This window comes from Phocoena phocoena, chromosome X (assembly GCF_963924675.1).
Source record: "Phocoena phocoena chromosome X, mPhoPho1.1, whole genome shotgun sequence".
Taxonomy (NCBI): Eukaryota; Metazoa; Chordata; class Mammalia; order Artiodactyla; family Phocoenidae; genus Phocoena; species Phocoena phocoena.
The window spans coordinates 104,185,690-104,208,942 of record NC_089240.1 but is presented as its reverse complement, the minus strand read 5'-3'; the positions used below and the strand labels follow the sequence as shown (position 1 = coordinate 104,208,942).

Here is a 23,253-nt window from a genome sequence, read left to right as displayed (position 1 = left end):
TTGAATATGAAAACCAGAGAACTTCTTATATCAAGGAGTGCAGCATTAGCTATTACTCTGTTAGGGTCATTGAGACAGATGGCATGAGGCATTTCAAAGTATTACACCAAATTTGATATCTTAATCCCTAAAGTGATAATGAGCCCTTCTAAATCTAAAATAATTATTCTCTGTAAGAAGAGTTTTATGTACTTGTAGAGTACGTTAAGAGTTTTAATGCTTATTAGACTATTATTATAAAATGAACATGTGTATATTGTAAATGTTAAGCATTAATACAAAATTTTAATACCCTTTTGGAGAATGCCTAATCAAAATAGCCCAAGTCCTGTAGTAAAGCATATGATGAGGGTGGTTGTTTACATGGATCCATTTTGGATATTTGGGAAATAAAATTTTTTTCATGATGTAACAAAGCTACCAACATTAAAAGGGAAATTACTTAAGATGATCCCTGCCACCTTTTTCTCCCCTTGTAGGCGTCTAACCAAGGAAAATGTGAAGCCTTCTGGAAGACAAATTGGGAAGTTGAGCCACAGCAATCCAACCATTTTGTTTGATTATGTATGTTTTGAGGTTAATACTATTTTCAGGGATTTTTCTTTTTGTAGTCTTTAAATCAGCACAAGTGGAAATAGAATGATGTAGTTTAAAAATGTTTGATAGTTTTAGGGGACAAAAACTTTAGCAAATGAAACATTGTATGGTTATTCTAAAAACAAAATTTAGTATGTAATATGTTTAACACATTGATCTACTTTTCTAACAATAAGTGACAGTGCTACTGTTATTAAACAGACTAACATTGTCTTGTGTACCACATTTTGAGTTATAAAAACATTAATAAAGTGATGCATTATTTGTTGATTTTAGTTTTTAGAAACATTTGAACAGCATTTCATTGTGATTCAGATGTGACACTTTCATGTTTAGAAAGAGATTTCTAAAACACATTTGACATAAGTCTAGCCTCTATAATTCCAAAATTCAAGTTTGGATGCCCTGGAATTATTTCCTAATTGGAAATTGTAGCCTAAGAAAATATTTTCTAAGGAAATGATAGAATAGTAGGTTTTATATAAATACACAATGGAAGGAAACTAATTTTAAGCATTATTTCTTTTGAAAAATAAAGAAGTGTAGCCATTATTTAGTTAGCACGATAAAAGTTCTCTTTTGATTAGTCAATGCCTTTTATTCTTTGTTGCTGTCTTCCAGATCTTGTCACAAATACAGAAGTATGATAACTTAATAACGCCTGTAGTAGATTCATTGAAATACCTCACTTCGTTGAATTATGACGTCTTGGCCTGTATCCTTTCAGGTGAAGTAATAACATAGATTTCACGTTTCATAGATCTTAGTGGTGAATGTTTTATTTTCATTCTAAGTTCCTTTAGCAACCATCTGAGGTTGATTCAGTTGGCTGATCGAGAGGTTGACCAGTTGGGAGTTTGTGTGTGTGTCTGTGTTGTATACTGAGAAAGACAATGTTAAGATTACTAAATATCTTTGATATAGTTAGAATCTGCTTGCTGAAAGCTGGGAAAGAGGCTAAAAAAGAAAAGTTGGTACTACAGTGAGTGTATTTTTCCATAATTGGTAATAAATTGGAGCTAACAATTTATTTTCCAAGGGGTGGCTTTTTGTTGTTGTTGTTTTAGTGGTCTTTGTTAGGGATGTGGTGACAAATTTTTTTCTTAATATATGAAAGATTGTATCATTGAAGCTTTAGCTAATCCAGAAAAGGAGAGAATGAAACATGACGACACAACCATCTCAAGCTGGCTTCAGAGTAAGTATTTTTATTTTTCCAAGGATGAAATTTCCATCTTTTGTCATTGCTGTGCTATGTATTCTGTTACCTATGCTAAGAGCCTATTTGTCAAGTGCTCTTGAGAATATCTAGCCACTCAACTTGTTCTACAGAGGGTCCATGTCCTTGGCTGTGTAAGGAGGTTCATATGGTACTTAATTCATTTTCTAACTCAAGAGGCCAGTATTGGCTGTGATAGCATTTGGGCAAGCATTACTGGGGAGATGAAAGTTCCCATCCATTCTGTTACTTTAGAAGAATTAATCTTTTTTTTAAAGATTTTTTTCTTGATGTGGACCAATTTTAAAGTCTTTATTGAATTTGTTACAATATTGCTTCTGTTTTATGTTTTGGTTTTTTGGCTGTGAGGCATGTGGGCTCTTAGCTCTCCAACCAGGGATCGAACCTGCACCCCCTACATTTGAAGGTGAAGTCTTAACCAGTGAACTGCCAGGGAAGTCCCTAGAAGAATTAATCTTAAGGGAACTATTCTCCCTTCTCTCCTTTCCATCCTGAGGTTCCAGTCACCTTAAAAGAACAAAAACTTGGTTGTTTAACAAAAAGCCCTAGCCTTGTTTTTTTTCCTTGTACCTTTGATTTCTAGCAGCCAGTTACATTTTCTTTCAACCTGTTGTGTCTCTGGTAGCTGAATCTTGCAGTAGCTTCCCATTGCTCTTTGAAGTCTGCAATCTGTAATAAATCATACAAGTAAGTTCTTTTGGAATCAGGTCCTTTCTATACTAGCCTCATCTTTTGCCCCTCCCTAATATTCTAGGTTCCGTTAATGCTGAACTTCTTGCACTTTCCATGGCCTTTTGCACATGTTATTCCCTCTTATTGGGGTACCCTTGGAGTACCCTTCTATGCCCACTCATCTCTTCCAACACATTTTCTACTTATTCATTAGATTTCAGCTTAGAGGTCGCTTTCTTTGGAAAGCTTTCCCTGTTAACAACCCAAAAGTCAGAATAAGGTGCCCCTCTTCTGTACTTCTATGGAACTTTTTATTCATCGTAGTTATTTTAGTTTAGTTTTCTATATCTCTCTGGACTGTAAGTTCCTTGAGGGCAGGACCTGTGTTTTGTCCATTGTCCTTTAGGTGCTCAGCAAATAATTCTTGAAAAGGCTGCAGATCACTTGACTTTACTGGGGTCTCCTCCTCTTTTTTTTTTTTTTAAAAAGGCCACGCCGTGCTGCATGCAGGATCTTGGTTTCCTGACCAAGGATTGAACCCATGCCCCCTGCATTGGGTGTGCCAAGTCTTAACAATTGGATGGCCAGGGAAGTCCCTCCTGCTCTTGTCTTGAGTGGGGTTTTCTCCCTACTAATGTGATAAGGACTCTTGGCTAAAATTGGTCTTTTGATTGCTTCTTGGTCTGGCAATGTTTCCTTGCCCCTCCACAACTAGTCGCATGTTCCTAGATAAAATGAGATTTTTTTGTGTGACTCAGACATTTGAGGGGCAGGTGTTTTGTTGATCATTCAAGTTTACTGAGTTATCTGCAAGATTTTGTTGTGGCCTAATTAATGTCACAAGTTATGGAATCAGGCCGTATAAGTTTGAATCACTGTTCTACCTCATACCAACTGTGTGTCCATGAGCAAGTTACGTGACCTCTCTGTTCGGAATTTCCCTCATCAATAGGTTAATACCAACCTGAGATAATTACTGCAAAGGTTAAATGAGATAATTACATAAAGAGCTTAATAGATTGCTTGGCATATGTATGGTCAATAAATATTAGCTATTATTAATTATAAAATTCTGTTCAGTGGCATCAGCAATACAATTTTTCCCACCTCATTTTGTTTTGGAAATTTCGTTGAAATAACACTTAATATTGTGCTTTTTGTTTTATGAACTGTTTTTTAAAAAGCCCTATTCCTTTTTTATCTCATATAGGTCTGGCTAGTTTCTGTGGTGCAGTTTTTCGTAAATATCCAATTGATCTTGCTGGTCTTCTTCAATATGTGGCTAATCAGCTAAAGGCAGGCAAAAGGTATTCATAGCAAATTATATGTAAATGAAATTCAGTAATTAGAGTACTTCTGCCGGTATTGGGATACTGACATTGCTATTATGTTGAAAAACTGTTTGTTGGTTGTAGGCTTAAGAAAATAATTGCTCACTTATTTATATGGAATTCTTTAATTAAAAGAAATAACTTAAAATATGCAGAAAGAAATGTAATATTTGGCTATATGTGTAACTCATTAAAGTAACTAACTCACTTTGACTACCTGTTAGGCTTTTGAATAAATGGTTGATATGGTATATTGTAAATCCTCTTACGGCAAAACTCATTGCACTATTGATTATGCTACTGGACAGTAATTGGCCTTTACATTGAACATTTGGTAGGAATGTGTTTATTTTGAGGGTATGTATAGTATCTTTAAAACACAACTATTTTTTGAATTTAAACTTCAGAGATAGTTAACACTAGTGCACCTTTTGGACATTGTCTTCTTTTCTTTATAAATACTGAGTTTTATTATTTTATTCTGGACCAATATCAGTGCTTAGAGTTTGAATTAGAATGTATATTAAACCCCATCAGCAATAGACTGACTAGGCTCAAAAGAACTGGAAATGGTTTTCAAAAGCTTTCTGGTAGAAAGCAAACAGAAATCTGTAAAGCTATCTGGTGCTCCAAACAAGTATTACCTAAGTAATTCTTGACAGATTATTTTGGTTTAGGGAAAGCTTTTAAAAAAATTAGGTTTGGGATTTAATCCGCATATATCACTTGCTTTATACTCATCTATTGGCCATTCGTATACATTTTACTCTTCTGTGTCTGTATAGGCCAGGAAAACATCACATTACTTTTAAATCTCTAGTTCAGTTTTCTGTACTGTGATATAGTTTTTGTGACCATCTAATGAAAAGATTGTTTAAAGGAAAAACAAAATATTTCATTGGTACTTGTTGCATACTTATTTGAAGAGGACCCTCTTGTTTTCAAAAACTATGTTTAGAGAAGCAAGGCAAGTTGAGAGAGTAAGCACTTAATAAGAATCTTAGAAAACTGTTCCTTTGTCTATTAACTTGTGTCTTGGGTATACCTAGCTTTACCTTTCTTTGGAAAAACATCTGTATTTGTTCTGTAGGAAAAAATGTTTTTCCTTATCTTCATTACTTAACAAAGTAAGGAAGATCTTGGAAGTCATAAGGTGTTATTTCCATTGACAGTCCTAAACTTTGAGAATTCAAATGAATAACTGTTGGCACAGTAATAAATATGTGTAAGGCAGGCCACTAAACTGTCATCTTAGGCCCAAATATCACAACTTGGAATTTGCATTTCCTTCCTTTTTTCCTTTCTCCTCTCCCTCCCTCCATTCCTCCCAAGTGTGTGTGATTGTTTAAGGAGATGGCTCTATACTATCAAAAAATATATATTGAGCATCCTGTACTGGAGGATAAAAAAAAAAATGTTATGAAGGGCATTATTGGGTTGGCTGCTAAAAATGAAATATGACCTGTATATTAGATAAAAGTATTGTATCAGTGTTAGGTTTACTAAAGTTGATAACTATTGCTGTGGTTATGTAAGAGACTAGCGATAGTCTTAGGAAACACATTAGCAATTTTAGGGGTAATTAGGAATTTTAGGTACCTCTAAAATGATGTTACTTACTAGATAAGTTACTCTCACATAGTTCAAGAAAATTGTGTGAGAGAGAGAGAGAGAGAGAGAGTGTGTGTGTGTGTGTGTGTGGGAGAGAGAGAGAGAAGATGGGGGAGAGAGAGAGAAAACAGAAATGATAAAGTGAACAGGATGTTCACAATGTTAATAACAGGTGAAGTAGAGATAAAGGCTATGTGGGTGTGCTTTGTACTATTCTTATCTTTGTATCCTATCTGTAAGTTTGAAATTACTTCCAAATAAAAAGTTAAACATATTACATGCCCCAAATATTTATATACTAATAATTTAGGGATTCTTAGTATATTAATTACAATTCATTTTTACTTTTATGTTTGAAGTTTCAACTATAGACTATTTCTTATTATTCCTAAATAGTTTTGACCTGCTTATATTGAAAGAAGTGGTACAAAAAATGGCAGGAATAGAAATTACAGAAGAAATGACAATGGAGCAACTAGAGGCCATGACTGGTGGAGAGCAACTAAAAGCTGAGGTGAGAATTGCTCTTTTTGTTTAGTGACTCAAAATTCAAAATGTATGCATGCTCCCTTTTAAAATTGCATCAAAAAAAATAAAATACTTGGGAATAAACATCACCAAGGAGGTGAAAGACTTAAAAGCTGAAAACTATAAAACATTAATAAAGGAAATTGAAGATGATTCAAAGAAATGGAAAGATATCCCATGCTCTTAGATTGGCAGAGTTAACATTGTTAAAATGGCTATGCTACCCAAAGCAATCTATAGATTGAATGCAATACCTATCAAATTACCCATGACATTTTTTACAGAACTAGAACAAATAATCCTAAAATTTATATGGAACCATAAAAGACCCAAAATTGCCAAAGCAATCCTGAGGAAAAAGAACAAAGCAGTAGGCATAACCCTCCCAGACTTCAGACAGTGTTACAAAGCTGCGGTAATCAAAATGTACGCATGTTCATAATAAAGAATTTAAACAGCACATAAGTACATAAAGCTAAGTGTCAAAGCCATACATACCCTCCTCTTAAAATCGCCCCCACCTCCCTTTTAAAAATTGCGATATACTAGTTATTTTAACCTTTTTAAAAAAGCTGAAACAAAGTGTAAAAGACAGTAAGTAATACATCTGGAGGGAAATAAATATCAAATCTTCTGTGGTCCTTGATACCCCAACGGGCATAAATCTGACAGTTGTTGACTCTGCCCCACACTGACTAAAGGATAATCCTTTATAAGGGACTGCATGGTAGAAAGTGGAAAATATGTAGAAGTTTAAAGACAGTTGACAGTTATCTTTAAGCCAGTGACTAAAGCCAGTGGCAGTAATAGTGTCAGTAAAATAAATTTGTAAAGAGAGGGAAGGAATGTAGAGTGTGTGGGTTTGTTGTCTTCAGGATTGTAACCAAACCCTTTCTGTGTTTTTTCTTCAAATCAGATGGCATGTGTTATGTACTGGTACACTGGTAAAGTTATGTCTTCTCTTTTGCAGGGTGGTTACTTTGGCCAGATAAGAAACACTAAAAAATCCTCCCAGAGATTAAAGGATGCACTATTAGACCATGATCTTGCTCTTCCTCTCTGTTTGCTTATGGCTCAGCAGAGGAATGGGGTAATCTTTCAGGAAGGTGGAGAGAAACATTTGAAACTCGTGGGAAAGCTCTATGATCAGGCAAGTTAAAGTGGCCTTTGTGTTTCTGTGGGTTTTTAAATCTTGATAGTGGAAAATATAGAATGTGATACAATTTGAAAAATGTCATTTTGCACATCATATATATATCATATGATATATATTATATACAATATATAACATGTAATTATATAATTATATATATAATAGACATTCTGGAAATTGGGACTCTTTGCAAATTATGATATTTAAGAGATGAATCTAGGGGATATAATAATATGTATAATGTTTTCAGTTAAGTAGATAACTTCAAGTTGTTTGCTCTCATCTTTTCTGATCTCTGGAAATCTGGAATTTCAGCCACAACAAAGTAGATACGATCTTCATTTATAAAATATATTTTAAAATATTAAGCACCAAAACCTATGGTTAGCCTACAAAATGTGTTTAACTGTCACCAACTATATTACAAGGAAATAAAAAACATCATGCATATTTTATAAAGTTTTCGACTTTTAAGGGCCAAGAAAATTGACTTGCATATACATAAAATTGTTCTATGTGATTTAGATAAATATATTCTGCTACTAAAGGTGGTGAACAATAGCTTGGAACTTGAGACCTTGGTTGACTATTAAAGTCTTAGATTAGTCAACTTTTCAGGACTTGAGTATCTTTTTTGTAATATGATTATATGATTAAGTTTGTAGATTGTCTCCAAAGTTCTTTCAAGTAGTAAAATTTGAATTCTTAATTGTTAATCAAAATATTGTTAAAATATATCTTAGTCATTTTGGAAAATGTTATGTTGGTTTAGTAAAATGGTAGCACATTTGTGTTTTTTGTCTTATTTTTTAAATTTAGTGTCATGATACCCTGGTACAGTTTGGTGGGTTTTTAGCATCTAATCTAAGCACAGAAGATTATATAAAGCGAGTGCCTTCAATTGATGTGCTCTGTAATGAATTTCACACACCCCATGATGCAGCATTTTTCCTGTCTAGGCCAATGTATGCACACCATATTTCGGTAAGTATAAGTATCTTTGCTGCCATTCAGGAATGATTCCACATTACTACTTAACTGTTTTATTTGTAAATGCATTTTAATTTGACATAGAGAGAGAGAGTTGCTCTTTTGTTAATACTCAGCTGTGTGCAGTGGGCAATGAAAATATCCCCTTTAAAAAGTAAGTCTTACTAGTTCTATAATTTTATTGTTACTACACCACCAGTTGTCCAAGTTGATGTCTTATGGGCCCTCTAGAACTGTAGTTCTCCAACATTAGTGCAGCTCATCAGGGAATTATTAGAGAATCACCAAGGAAGCATCTTAAAAACTCAACCCCATGTCCATAAATTCTAATTTAGTAATTTGAATGGTACCTGGGGATTTTTGTTTTGTTTTTGTTTTTTTAACAAGCACTAGATGATTCTGATGCAGGCGAATGTGGTACGTCATTCTGAGAAACACTCCTCTTGAATACAGAGAATCCTGTTTCCTCAGTGACAGTATCACTGTCAGACAGTTGACTTGCTATTACACGTACTGCCTTGAAAGAAATAAAGACTGACAGACTTAACCACCCCCAAACATTCTAAATACTCTTGGCACTCTCTGTTGTGTAACTTCTAGGAAAGGTATATTCATGGCTCTTGTTTTATTTCTCTCCACCTAAATGAAACAACTGACAACAAACAACAACAAAAAGCAAACTAGAGCCCTCCCAAGCAGGGTATCCTGTTAGTGACTGTATTGAAATTCAAGTAAGGTTGTGGGGGAAGAGAAGACAGCCCTCCTTCCTTTTCTCTATCTGCCACCTGGACTCTTCCCTTTAAAGCAGTTACCTCTAATAGGAATTTACTTTTCCTTTTCCCTCAGGGCCATGGTCAGTACTCTGTTTGGAAACTGTGGTACTTCCCCACTCTGACTGGAGCCCAAGCATATTCTTCATTTTTCTGTAGGCTTAGATTCTGGCCCTTCTGTTTATCTGTTGTTGTTTTTTAAGTCTGTGCTATGCAAGGCTTTCACTACAGATTTTGAGGAAGATCTTGTTCCCTTATCTTTAAGTAGGCTCCCTTCTTGTTCCCAGTGGGGATACAGGGCTGTGTAGTAGAGTGGGGGAAAAGGTGCTGAGAAATTTGGGATCTAATTGATCATTTAATCAACCATCAGCTGTTAGTGTTTACATATCAACTGCTACAGTCTCACACTTACCCTCTAACAACTAACTAAATGTTAATTGATTCAATTACCATTTGTAATACTGTGCTGTACTCTCTAGAGGGAAAAAGGGAATAAGGGAGTAGGATTGGGCTTCTTCTTCTCCTTTAGACTCTCTCAATCCAGAAAATTGTTATGCTCTCTTTGTGTAGTTATGTTTTGTGTTGTCGCCCCACCCCACAGTAGATCAGTCTCAGCTATACAACAGGGGACCTGATTTCTTGAAGGACTGAGGTGGGAGAATTGCTTCATCTCAGAAATTCTGACCTGCCCTGTGCTATACTGAGAAGTGACACACTAATCAGCGCTATTGAACCCTAGCAAACAGGAACACCTGGTTGCCTGAGGTTGGCTGAACTTTTCCAGGTCAGAAAATGGAGCAGGTCATTCATACCAACAGCTACTTTTTCCGTAGCCTGTGTAAAATATTGTGTCTTTGTCATTTAAGAGATAAAAATATCTAAACAAAGAAGTGTCATTTTCCTTTCAAGTTTGAGGAGAAAAACAGAGAACTATACAGAGGTGGCTATACAACCAAATCAGGGGTAGGCCACATGCCACCCCCTGGAAAGGGAATTCCTCGGCAACCTTGGTTACACTGGATTGGGCATCCAGGCTTTCCTAGGGATCCTTACTTTTGCCTCTTGGGTGAAAGCCCCTCTTGAAGAACCTTTGATGAGAGAGTATGAGTATTAGAGGGCTGCTAGGTCCCTTCCATAAATTGACTATTGGCAGGCTCTCATGGGAATAACATTGTTAGGCCAAGAGCTTTTTGAACAGTAATTAGAAGTACAGCAGGGAATTCCCTGGTGGTCCAGTGGTTAGGACTCTGCACTTCCACTGCAGGGGGCATGGGTTCGATCCCTGGTTGAGGAACTAAGATACTGCATGCTGCGCGGCACGGCCAAAAACAAAAAAAAAAGTACAGTAACAGTGAGTATCAGTTCTATTCCGTAGGTCTAGTTCCCCAGCTGACTTTGTAGAGCTGTTATACTTATCCACTTGACTGAAGATGTGAGCTTGAAGAAGGGTTAAACTGACTTTAGGCAAGGAAATATTTGTCCTAGGCAAATATGCAGTATAGCTGTCTTTTCTGATCAAGCTTTTTTTTCAACTAGATAGGAATGAGGGGGGTGCCTGGAAATAGAAGTCACAGATTCAGAACCAAAGGATTAGGGAGACTGGGGCTACCCTATAACACTGTCATACCTACCTAATTTTCAGTTTTAATTGCTGAGAGCCACCTTGCAGCACTGATCTGAAAGAAAGGCTTTTCCCCTAGTTCATATTCTAAATATGACCAAGTCAGGTAGATAAGCTATCTTATTTAGGTAGTTTCATCACTGTTTTATTCTGTGTTTTGTTAGAACCTCAACAGCTGTCTTTCCGTTCACATAGATTCATATTAGTTGCCTTCAATAGGACCTACCCTCAAAAATTTAAAAGCCTTTCTTATCCCAGCTGCTATTCTCTCAGGTCTCTGGTGTAATTGGGACCTCTCTCCTAAGTAATGTTCTTTATATTTATAGCTTTGCCACCTATGTGGCCTCAGTAGTTACCAGCATGCTCTCTAAAATGGGGAAAACAGGAGATAATTTTTCCCACTTCTAAAGTAATTGTATGATTCTCAGAGCCTGTTGGAGATATGCTGTGGAACAAAGAGTACTTGGCATGCCTTCAATCCAGTGAGCCTGGGGTATGGAGCGCTCAGGAGGGATGGCAGCTGGACTGTAGGAGCCAAGACTCTTTGCCTATCACGATGCAGAACTGGAAGTGGGACCTTTGACTTCAGACTTTCTAGTTCTGGGCTCCATGTTTAGCACAAACTGTAAATGATTTAAGTGCTTTCTAGCATAAAGAAGCAGCTAGTTTTAGATCTCCTCTTAGGTTCATCTTCAGGGATGATGCCTAACCCAGACAGTTTTCTGGGTGAGAGCTCTTCGTCTCAAAGAGACTGAAGGACATGAGATAATAGCAACAACTCCACTTTGTATTGTTTTCTTTTTTATGTTTGACACACATTCTATGAACTAATATGTAGTCCCTCCCATCGTACTAACAGATTCTTTTTCTCATACAATTAAGGGTATGGCCTTCCTCTGACTCTCCCCCAAATTAGGATAAACCAATCAGGCCAAAAAAAGCTGTGGTTTAAGTCAGTTCCCACATGCTTTAAACTCCAGTATACCATAGCCATTCAGAGAAAATCATAATTTAGCTTAGCAATAGGGTTACCAGTTGGTCCTGGTTTGCCTGAGACTTTCCCAGTTTTAGCACTACAGTCTTGCATCCTGGGAAACCCCTCAATCACTGGAAAACCTGGACAGTTGGTCCCCCTACTTAGCGGTCTTATGGTAACGTTCTCATAACCTTTCTTTGTGTTGATCCAGCTTCTTAATTGACAAATCGTAACAGATGATAGGGGCTACATGTAGCGATAAAGCATTCTGTTGTTGGTTGGCTATTACTAGTTCCATTCTGCCTCTTTACTAGTGTTAAGACCCTCTACTTGGTTCCCTTGAATATCTCAAAAGCAGGAGTGGAAACCCTGCATGTTCAATCCTTGATGCAACAGCAAGAGAGAGTAGGGTGGGGGAAATGGACAGGGGGCCCACATACCCTATTCACTTACTCAACAGGTCAGATGCAATAAGAATCTTTGGAAAAGCTCATAGTAAGCACACAGGGCTAAATATTGAAACAGCTTCCAGGGATGATTTATCTTAAAAGAAATGTTGTTGGTAAGAAATTAGAATTCCTGCAACAGTTTTGATTGGTCATCTTCTGATTCTTGAAAAGGGAACATAGGTTTTTATACTATGAAAATCAGTGCTATAAATTATATTGTATGTGTGTGTTTTTACTTTTTATCTCCAGTCAAAGTATGATGAACTTAAAAAATCAGAGAAGGGAAATAAACAGCAACATAAAGTTCACAAGTACATTACATCATGTGAAATGGTGATGGCTCCTGTCCATGAAGCAGTGGTTTCCTTACATGTTTCCAAAGTCTGGGACGACATCAGCCCTCAATTCTATGCCACATTCTGGTCATTGACAATGTATGACCTTGCAGTTCCACATACCAGCTATGAACGGGAAGTCAATAAACTTAAAGTCCAGATGAAAGCAATTGATGACAATCAGGAAATGGTAGGTTTTTGGTCTAGTAGCTCAAGTACAATAACTTCATGGTATTAATTCAACATTATCCATACTTTGGAATTGTATTAGCTCAGGTTCCTATCTTGTTGTTACATAATGTTTTTCTAAGTGGGTTTAGAGGTTATCCTCTCCATGGGTGGGGCAGGGGCTTGGTGAGTACGTGGAGGTTATGACCAATCAAAAGGTATTTGAGGGCTGTGTTAGCAACTTAAAATGATCTACTTAACTCCAATTGCAAGAGCAATAGGAATTCCCCAAAGGAGAATTCTTTAGGAGAAAGCTTTATTGAAGAGGTGAGTCTTGAACCGGATAGGCCTTGAAGATAGGTTCAGTTTGGAAATATGGAGGCAAATTGGTGACTGTAAAGCTTCAGCAAAGGTATGAAGTAGTCTGAGGTTTAAAGAGACCACTTTTACTGTGGCGATTGGGCTTAGTGATAAATTTGAAAGGTTAGGTTGGGGCCAGGTGACGTAGAGCAATGAAAGTTAGAAAGGAAGGCTTGAGGGACTTCCCTGGGGGTCCAGTGGTTAAGACTCCGCGCTCCAAATATAGGAGGCCGGGGTTTGATCCCTGGTTGGGGAACTAGATCCTGCATGCATGCCGAAACTAAAAGTCCACATGCCGCAACTAAAAGAAGATCCCGTGTGCTGCAACGAAGATCCCACGTGCCTCAACTAAGACCCGGCGCAGCCAAATAAATAATTAGTTTTTAAAAATGCACTTAAAAAAAAAAAGGAAGGCTTGATAAAATTGAGAGCTATTTTAGATTCCTCAGTGGGGAAGCGATAATGGTAAAAATGGTACTTCAGGCAGATTGCTCGTGACGGTGATATGAAGGATACGTTTGATAGGGCAAGGGACTGGCATTAGGCGGGAGACCAACTAGGTGGCTTTTTGGGTAATGCATTATGAAGTACTGAGAGCATAGACTATGGTGGAGGTAGTGGGAATGCAAAAGACTTGTAAGCAGTTAGAATATCGGAACAGAGAAGGAAGGATCAAAGATGATTCCATGCCTCAGAGTAAAAGTACCAGTGTTGAGAAGGTATCCTGTTTTGATAGTGTACGAAGACTGACTTTGTCTTGGATTTGTTGAATGGAGGTCAAAGCACATCCAAGTGGACTCCTAAACATCCCTGTTGAAGTAATTAGTATAAGATATCAGCATTTATCTCCTCAAATTTTTTAATTAAAAGAAGGAGAGGTAATGTGCCTGTAGTTAGAAAAGTATCCAACTTATACTTTGTAGCCTCCAAATAAAAAGAAAAAAGAAAAGGAGCGATGTACTGCCCTTCAGGACAAGCTTCTTGAAGAAGAAAAGAAGCAGATGGAACATGTACAGCGAGTGCTACAGAGACTGAAACTGGAAAAGGACAATTGGCTTTTAGCAAGTAAGTTGTTGGAATTGTTACATTTCTGCCACTGCCACATTAAAAAAGCAAACTTTTATAACTTTGGAGGTATTGAAGTGTATTATGTTTGTATTTCAACTCAGTGTTCACTATCCCATTCTTTGGTTATTCATTAACGCAGAGTCGACTTCACATGTTCACTGAAGGAACAGATTTAATTTGCTGGTGAAATTAGTTAACTTAAAACTACAATATTGGCAGCTTATCATTCAACTTTTCTGTATAAAATCTTAACTCTGGAGAAATTATAGGTAGAAAAATGTCCACAGAGTGAAAATGAAAGTCTTATCCCAGGCATGACCTTTTGGTTACAAACTATAAATAGTTTGTGGTTTTATATCATTCTCTACACTAAAGTTTATGTTGTCATGTTTAGTGGCCTTGAGGCACTTGAGGAAGAAGTTTACCACTTAATATATTCTTCCCTTATTTTTAGAATCTACCAAAAATGAGACCATCACAAAATTTCTACAGCTGTGTATATTTCCTCGATGTATTTTTTCAGCAATTGATGCTGTTTACTGTGCTCGTTTTGTTGAATTGGTACATCAACAGAAAACTCCAAATTTTTCCACACTTCTTTGCTATGATCGAGTAAGTTCTTTTTATTGCAACCTTTAAAAAAAAGTCTCACACAAAGATAGCTAAACATTATATATAATCTATAGAGGTATTATTGTGTGTGTGGTTAAAAGCATGAACTCAAGAGCCAAGTGCCTGAACTTGAATCCTAGCTCTGCTACTTTCTAGCTATATGATCTTTGGCAAGTTTTTTTTAACCTCTCTGTGCCTCAGTTTTCTATCTGTAAAACGGGATAATAGTACCTGCTTCATAAGATTGTTGTGAGGAATAAATGAGTCACTATACACAAAAGCACTTTGAGTAGTGCCTGATATATAATAAGCACCCCTAGTTAATCCATTAACTCAACATTTGGGTTTATATGTTTGTCATAATAGGTAGAACTCTCTTCTCCATTTTTAACCTTCACCCCCTCAAGAATCAATGAAAAAGCTTACACTTTTGCACATATATAAAAGCAGGGATGCTTTTCAATATGGTCACATTCACAGATTTTTGCATCTGGCTTTTTTCATAATAATAAGTTGCTGCATTTTGTGGTCTAAAAACATGACGTATGTTACAGCCTCTCAGCTGCCTATTTCTAGTTTCTATCAGCCTCGCCTCTGCTTACTGTCCCCTTAACCCCAGTAATATCTATGGCTAAGTCTTTGTTAAAGAAGTTACGTTGTAATAATAATGCTAGTTTTTTTCTTCCCTCATTGTAAATCAGCTTTCTTTATAAAAGTGCATTTTTTTTGTTGTTGTTATTGTTGCTTTATGAATGTGCTATTTCCTCACAAAAGCCAGAATCTTTAAAGGTCTCTGGAATTGTGACTATAAAAGGGGAAGATGCATTTTGACTAAACTTACCTGTTTAGTTTATTATGATTTGCTATTACATGATCTTTTAATATTTTGAACTAATTTTGACCTTGATTTGTTTTTATTTTTCACACATTATTTTCTGTAGGTTTTCTCTGATATAATTTACACAGTCGCAAGCTGTACTGAAAATGAAGCTAGTCGATATGGGAGATTCCTTTGCTGCATGTTAGAGACTGTGACCAGGTGGCACAGTGATAGAGCCACATATGAAAAGGTATGACAAATACTCTTACATTTTACCCATTTACCATGTATATAATGACCGCTTCCAGTAAGCTCTGGGTTCAGTTCTAAAAGGGAAGCTGAGTTTAAGATTCAGTTGTACAACAGTGTTTAAAATTTAAGCACAATTCATTCATTATTTAAAAACATGCTATATTTTTATCCTATCTCAAACTGACATTTCAAATTAATGTCATTGAATAAGGTGGATCTTTCTGTGAAAACTACCTATCATTCAAAATACACATTATGTTTTCACATGGAATCATTAGTCTACTTAAGTTTCAGCTTCTACTATTTTGGAGGACAGAATTTTTCTTTAAAAGTGACAGCCTATTTTTTGCCCTTAGGAATGTGGAAATTATCCAGGATTTCTTACTATATTACGGGCAACTGGTTTTGATGGTGGAAATAAAGCTGATCAATTAGACTATGAAAATTTTCGACACGTTGTACATAAATGGCATTACAAACTAACCAAGGTAAGAAAAAATTGTATTTCTCAAAGGTGGTATTTTCTCTTCATACTTATACTTTTTTAATAACAGATCTTAAAATGTTTGTTGTAGGCATCGGTACATTGCCTTGAAACAGGCGAATATACTCACATCAGGAATATCTTGATTGTGCTAACAAAAATACTTCCTTGGTACCCAAAAGTTTTGAATCTGGGTCAGGCTTTGGAAAGAAGAGTGCATAAAATCTGCCAAGAGGAAAAAGAGAAGAGGCCAGATCTATATGCATTGGCTATGGGGTAACACAATTATACTTTAATGTGATTTATGAGACTAGATTACAGAAGGATTCTGAAGACTTTAAAATGTCTTACAGTGTTGAAGTTTATCTTCTGCCTTACTTCAGGAGATTATGGGAGATTATGCGATCATGTTCCCACAGGCTGGTGAGAGTTGTCACTTCTGATTATCAGCTTCCGGTCTATACTGGATGATAGTTTCAAAAATCATATATAGTATATCCTGGTTTGGAGGAAATGTAATTTTATCATCAGTTGAGTTATCAAATCTTCAATAGTGGAAAAAAGGCATTTTAGTTGAAGGATTAGTTTACATTGAAATTTTTAAGAAAGCATCTAGGTTCTCTTATAAAGACATTCAGGAACTTACTGAAAATTAATATTTTTTATTCTCTGGAATCAAGTAGCAGAGTGAATAACTTGCTAATTTTATTCTTTTAAACCCCATGTTTGTGCCTTTTGACTTGTATTTGTATATTTAAACACTTTGTGCGACTTTCAGCTACTCTGGGCAGTTGAAAAGTAGAAAGTCATACATGATACCTGAAAATGAGTTTCATCACAAAGACCCCCCTCCGAGGAATGCAATTGCCAGTGTACAAAATGGGCCTGGCGGTGGGCCTTCTTCATCGTCAGTAGGAAGTGCATCTAAATCGGATGAAAGCAGTAATGAGGAGACTGGTATGCTTATTTGTAGAAATTTATAAGTAATACATTTTGTTTCAGCAAACTGAAATGTTTTGTATCACATGACAAGTAAAATGCTGGCTTAGTGTTACTTTTTTAATCCCTAAGTAGGAGTATGTAACTGTCAAGAAGTGATCAGCCCTTGTTTCTTTCTATCTAGTCTCTAATCATTTTGCTGTGCAGTTGTAGCTTATTTACATCTAGGGGCTTGTCAAATAAAACCTTACCTTTATTTCAGATAAATCAAGGGAGAGATCTCAGTGTGGTGTGAAAGCAGTTAATAAAGCTTCTAGTGCCACACCAAAAGGGAATTCAAGCAATGGAAATAGTGGCTCTAACAGGTAGGAACACTGTGCTGTATGTCAAAATTCTGAATTCTTATATGATTAAGCAACCTCATTAGACATGAATGACAGAGGGTGATAGATGAATACTATGGAAGTCATTTTTGTTGGACTGAGAAATTTTGTCTATACTGCTATTTTGATGATGTGCTTACCATTCTCATGGTTTGTATAATGCTGAGACTGACTTTGTTTCCTCTGCTGGGATATGCAGGGGAATGTATGTGGTGAAGTTAAAAATAAATTTTAGGATTGAGTGTTTGCTATGTACAATCTGGGTAAGAATAATTAACATGAGAGAAGCCTACTAATTTAGACCAGGGGTCCATCCAGCCAAGTAATCCAGTTCCTGATGGTAGCACCCTTGGTTGGCTTATGGGATAGTTTTGGGTTGTTACTTTGTAATCCTCAAAGGTTATGAACATGTACAAAAAAAGGGCCTAACATCACTTTAATTATTCTTTTTTAATCCACTATTTGTGAATTTGGTTATTATTTACTGGATAAAGAAGTACTTGCTTTTTACTTGTCTTAAAGTTGTCCTTTAGTTTTTAAAGGGCTACTCATAGTTCTAGAATTTTTGAAGTCAGTAAGAAACGCTTTATGATTTATAACATTGAATATATTTTATGACCATTTGTCTTAAAATGTCATGTTTTTATTCTTAAGCAGCAAAGCTGTTAAAGAAAATGACAAAGAAAAAGGGAAAGAGAAAGAAAAAGAGAAAAAAGAAAAGACTCCAGCTACTACTCCAGAGGCCCGAGTACTTGGTGGTAAAGATGGTAAAGAAAAACCGAAGGAAGAACGGCCAAATAAAGATGAAAAAGCAAGAGAGACGAAGGAAAGAACACCTAAGTCTGACAAAGAGAAAGAAAAATTCAAGAAGGAAGAAAAAGTTAAAGATGAGAAATTCAAGACCACTGTCCCCAATGCAGAATCAAAGTCGACTCAAGAAAAGGAAAGAGAGAAGGAGCCATCCAGAGAAAGAGATATAGCAAAGGAAATGAAATTAAAGGAAAATGTTAAAGGAGAGAAAACACCAGTTTCTGGGTCCTTGAAGTCACCTGTTCCCCGATCAGATATTGCAGAGCCTGAAAGGGGCAAGTTTGATTTATATTTGTTTACCTTTGGTTGTTGTAATATAAAGTTGGTTCTTGTCTTGTTATTATGGCAAGTTATCTAGGGACTTTAGTAGGGGGAACTAATACTTGATAAAACCTTAGAAGTTGGTGATTTTTTTTTGAGGCCTGTGGAAAAAAGTGGAAACGTACCTTATTGTGACTATTTCTTTTCATCCCAACAGAACAAAAACGTCGCAAAATTGATACCTACCCTTCTCCATCACATTCCGCAACAGTAAAGGTTAGTATAGCCTGAGGAAGGCAGCGTCCATGTTAGGCTCACCTGTTTGGAATACGTGTCCTGACTTCCTTCAAGTCTTGTGCCAAGTATTCACTGGAGCCACTGGAGGTTTTATGTTGCATTAGAAAATGAATTTTTTACATATTGGTGGACTGATATTTTTTTCCTATTGAGTATTTTTCTTATAAAAATATTAAAACTTCAAGGACCTAGCACTAATTTTGTAGTGTTTCAAAGTGCAAGAGAAATTTTACCCAGAAGTGCCTCACTGCTTTACGCAGTCTTTTTTGGAGTGCAATGGTAGCTACAAGCAAATGAATCTTTTCAGCAGAATGAAGCCTATTTTTCGGCATAAATATTGAAGAATATATAGCACTGAAGACTTCCTGGATGATACAGGATAAACAAGATACCTCTGAATTCATCAAGCTTCTTGATGAGCATCATACCGATGTGTGCCTTCTAAGAAGGAGTCTTGAAAGGAGTTCCATTTTAAAGTCTCCTTGGTGATCAGTTCTCCTGTAGTTGTGTATATTCAGTGAGCATGCAGCTTCTGTTGTATCTTCCCTTGGAGGTTTGTTTATACCCATTGGGTTCCCAACAAGTTGAACCTTGCGTTACGATAAAAGCAGATGTGGCATCCAATTCTACCACCCAGCAAAGAGAAACCCCAGGCATTCAACTGCAGCACAAAATCGTGGGTGTAGCCTTCTTGAAGACTCAGGGTAGCCATTCCTTGCTCCATATTTAATTTTAATTCTAAACTCATCTAATTTCATGGAATCTTTGAATTTGCAGTACGTTGAACTTTTAAACCTGTAAGTTAACTAATTCTTCATCAAGAGCACTGTGGTTGAATACCATAATTGATTTCATTTTCTTTCCTTTTTTAAGTGCTTTTTTTTTTTGTGGGAGGTATGAGATTCACTGTTAGAGGCACTTTGCAAAAAAAAATGATTACTCTTTTATAAATACATTTTGTTTTCTTGTTAATGTAATGCCACTGAGTTTTCTGGCTAGGATAAAATGTGTATATATTTATGGTGGAGTCACAAGTAAAGGAAAATTTGAAACCTCCCTACTAAAGAAAAACTATGAAAATATAAGGCAATATTGTTCTTCCACAGTGATCTCCACTATTTAAAACTTTTTGTGGAGAAAAAATGTTTTGCTTTCTTAAGCCTCTTACCATTATCTGTAGTTTAAATACAGTGTTATGAAAAATGTGGCATTGACATTTATTTTAAAATTCTGAGCAGAGAAAGATTTTTGTTTGTTACAACGAGTACATATAACTTAGTTTTTTTTTAAACATTACAATTCCATTACATAGTTTTGCTTTTGTTTTTTACTGTTGATATTCATATAACAATGACATCACGAGATTTATCCTCACAAGAAGTAGCTGGTTTATTTCCAGGTTACAGCCATACTTCCCAAAGTTCCTCTGGGTTCTGAGAACTATGCCAGCTCACCTGTCATCTCCATTCATTTTCTACAGGACAGTCTCATCGAACTCAAGGAGTCTTCAGCAAAGGTTTGAGTCTTTTAAAATCATCATGCCTAAGTAAAACAAAGAAAAATTCTTTACTTCATTTATTGAGTAGGTACCCTCACCCTAGTAAATTCAGTAAGTTAGTGGAATAACCTTTAAAAATACCTATCACAAACTGAAACAATGGATGACAATGGTCCCTTTTAATGAAATTGTTATAAAATGTGTGTAATGTGGCAACCTTTCTATAATCTCTCCTTGCTGTTATGCATTATCCTTTTATGCTTCAAAATCTGAAAGTAAGTTTAAGATTTGAGGAAGGAGTTGTTGGTTTCTTTTGAGGAGTAGGCTTATTTAATTTCTCAAAACAAATCTGTCAGGCTGTTTTCTAACTTTTTTAGATAACCCAAAAGGCCAAAAAATATATCTGATGCATTCACATAACTGTTCTAAAAACTGAGCCCATCTTAACCCATAAAAATCTTTATATCGCCTCTGCTGAGCTACCTTTTTGGTAGTTGTAGCATATTATCAAGAAATATGGTTAATGTAAACTGATCATTCTCCTGGAGGGGAATACTCAACTTGATGGTTGTGTTTACATGTCAGTATTAATTCTTGCCTATTACTCTACTTTCTTGAGGATTCTGCTACTAAAAATCATGTGCAGTTTGTGTATCTTATTACAGAGTTCATTCATTTCATGGTTATAGTTGAATTGTCCAATGTTCATGTTATTTTGTCTTTATTATTATAAAATTTGTACCCTGTTTCACTTTGATTTTCTACTTTGCCTCCTCTTATAGCTGCTAAGTATGATTCCTTACTGGTGGACCAGTAAAAAATGATATTTTGAAACAAAGCCAGTTGACAGTACTAACTGCTTTTAGAACTGTTAGCTTTATAATGAAATGTCTGTGGCTATTGGGCAAGTAAGCACTAATTTTTAACAGTTTAGATTAGCTGATGTGCCTGTGTCCTAAAATTATAGCATTGTTTTTAGAATATACTGTATTAATCAAAAGAGAATCAGTTGAACTGTGAATGCTTTCTTTTAAAGTAAAACTTTTTATTTGCTAAATTGAATATGTATTCCAGTATAGTAGGTTTTCATAACCAGAGTGGGATTGTGTATGTATGTCAGTCTTAACCATCAGTGGCTTGTGTGGACTATTTTAAATTCATGGGTTAACAATGTTACCTTGTGAATATTTATTTCCTGAAACATATTTTGAAGCAGTTGAAAACCTGCTGTTATAGTTAACTGGATTTTCTAAGCAATGATGAAGATTATGGTTCCTTACATTTGTGAAAGCCTTTTGAAAATAAAACATATGAGATAAACATGTGTTATCTCATCTCACATTCATCACAGTGCTGTGAGGTAGGTAGGGCATGTGGCAGTGTCTTTTTTAACAAATAAGAGACTAAAGTTCTTGATCTTTTCCCAGTGGCATATAACTTGTTAGTACCAAAACTTGGACTAAAATTAAGGTTCCTCAAGTGTTCCTACCACAATGAAAACAAAAATTCCAAAAAAAAATATGGTTCCTTGATTCTTAGCACCCATTTCAATAGTAGTTGAAAGGGTTCTTAACTTCTTTCGTGTGTTTGTCTTATTTTTTAAATTATAGCGATCCCCCCACCCCGCTTAAAAAAAAAGGATGGTGATTTTGTGAGCATTTAAAATTCAATAGATTTATTCCACATTCAACCAGAAAATTTTGAAAATGGCATATGAATACCCTTGTAAAAATTGCAACTCATACCACTTTTCAGATCCTTAGTGCTTAGTATGGTACCTGGCAATATGATTAGGTATTCAGTAAATACTTGAACTCTTATGCCTTTGGACTTGGTAAAGCATCCAAATTTACTGGTCTGCATAGTAGTTGATGTTGATTTTTTGTGTGTCTAAGAAAGTTTAATAGCATATGAATGTCTTAGAAAAAAAATTTCACTGGACTTTGAGTGCTCTCTAAAATTAATGATCTATAATTTAAACTTTCTGTGGTAGCTTTTACTTTTTAGAGGATTTGAAAGGTATGTGTCTATTTTTTCAGGTTACTTTGTCATCATACATATAAAAATGTTTCCCTGCTCTAGTTTGACCTTTTAGTTATACTTTGCCCCTAGGATCCTCCTTTTTACTAAACTAGTTACTATTTTCATTTTGTAATACACATGGACTTGGCTTTTCAAGTGGGATTCTAGTTTAGTGTCCAAATCTTTTCTGTCAGTTCACCTTGCTCCTTTTTTTTTTTTTTTTTTTTTTGCGGTACGCGGGCCTCTCACCGTTGTGGCCTCTCCCGTTGCGGAGCACAGTCTCCGGACGCGCAGGCTCAGCGGCCATGGCTCACGGGCCCAGCCGCTCCGCGGCATGTGGGATCTTCCCGGACTGGGTCATGAACCCATCACCCCTGCATTGGCAGGCGGACTCCCAACCACTGCGCCACCAGGGAAGCCCCAAAGCATGCTCCTTTAAACCAAGCTTCTCTGTAGTTTCAGAGGGCAGCAATAACCACCTCAGTAAAATTCAGCTTTTAATTCTGTTCATCATCTTAAAACAAGGATTTACAACCAACCAAACCTGAACCTACATGTGAGGCCATCTTTATATATTGTATCCTTAAAAGGGTCAGTGTGGCAGTGGTCTCTTAAACAGATTTTGAAGATCAGTCAAATTGTTTTTTTGGATCTAATGATCTCAATGTCAAGGATAAAAGCCAGTAAAAAACAGGATCCAGTAGTATCAGGAATAAAAGTAAATTAAAAAAAACCCAAATCCAACAACGCTACATGCAGATCAGTTTAACAAATCATTAATTTTATTCATCAAACATGTATTGAGTACTCACTATGTGTACAAGACACTAGGAAGTGTGTAAAAGTAGAAAAAGCACATTAGCTCCCCTACCATCCTGTAAACTATGTTATGGACAAAAATAAATGACATGAAATTAATTGGGAATTCCTGCCACAAAAAAAAGGTTAATATAAAATAAGAGTTCACTGGACAGTGATTTGTGGAGTTGAGGGAATGTTGAAGTGC

The 23,253-nt window shown here is 36.1% G+C and overlaps 1 protein-coding gene across 2 annotated transcripts in view; it reads left to right on the top strand.

Moving 5' to 3' along the window:
• THOC2 (THO complex subunit 2) overlaps window positions 1-23,253 on the top strand; it is a 95,391-nt gene that overhangs the window by 66,943 nt on the left and 5,195 nt on the right. For both annotated transcript variants that reach the window (XM_065900326.1, XM_065900325.1), the window contains exons 16-33: window positions 480-564; window positions 1,219-1,312; window positions 1,715-1,795; window positions 3,720-3,816; window positions 5,848-5,965; window positions 6,950-7,129; window positions 7,952-8,116; window positions 12,188-12,463; window positions 13,725-13,866; window positions 14,324-14,481; window positions 15,423-15,551; window positions 15,910-16,041; window positions 16,129-16,313; window positions 16,816-16,994; window positions 17,239-17,341; window positions 18,014-18,444; window positions 18,648-18,706; window positions 20,208-20,243. In XM_065900326.1, the coding sequence (XP_065756398.1) occupies window positions 480-564; window positions 1,219-1,312; window positions 1,715-1,795; window positions 3,720-3,816; window positions 5,848-5,965; window positions 6,950-7,129; window positions 7,952-8,116; window positions 12,188-12,463; window positions 13,725-13,866; window positions 14,324-14,481; window positions 15,423-15,551; window positions 15,910-16,041; window positions 16,129-16,313; window positions 16,816-16,994; window positions 17,239-17,341; window positions 18,014-18,444; window positions 18,648-18,706; window positions 20,208-20,243 (2,650 nt within the window). The remainder of the gene's footprint in view (window positions 1-479; window positions 565-1,218; window positions 1,313-1,714; window positions 1,796-3,719; window positions 3,817-5,847; window positions 5,966-6,949; window positions 7,130-7,951; window positions 8,117-12,187; window positions 12,464-13,724; window positions 13,867-14,323; window positions 14,482-15,422; window positions 15,552-15,909; window positions 16,042-16,128; window positions 16,314-16,815; window positions 16,995-17,238; window positions 17,342-18,013; window positions 18,445-18,647; window positions 18,707-20,207; window positions 20,244-23,253) is intronic.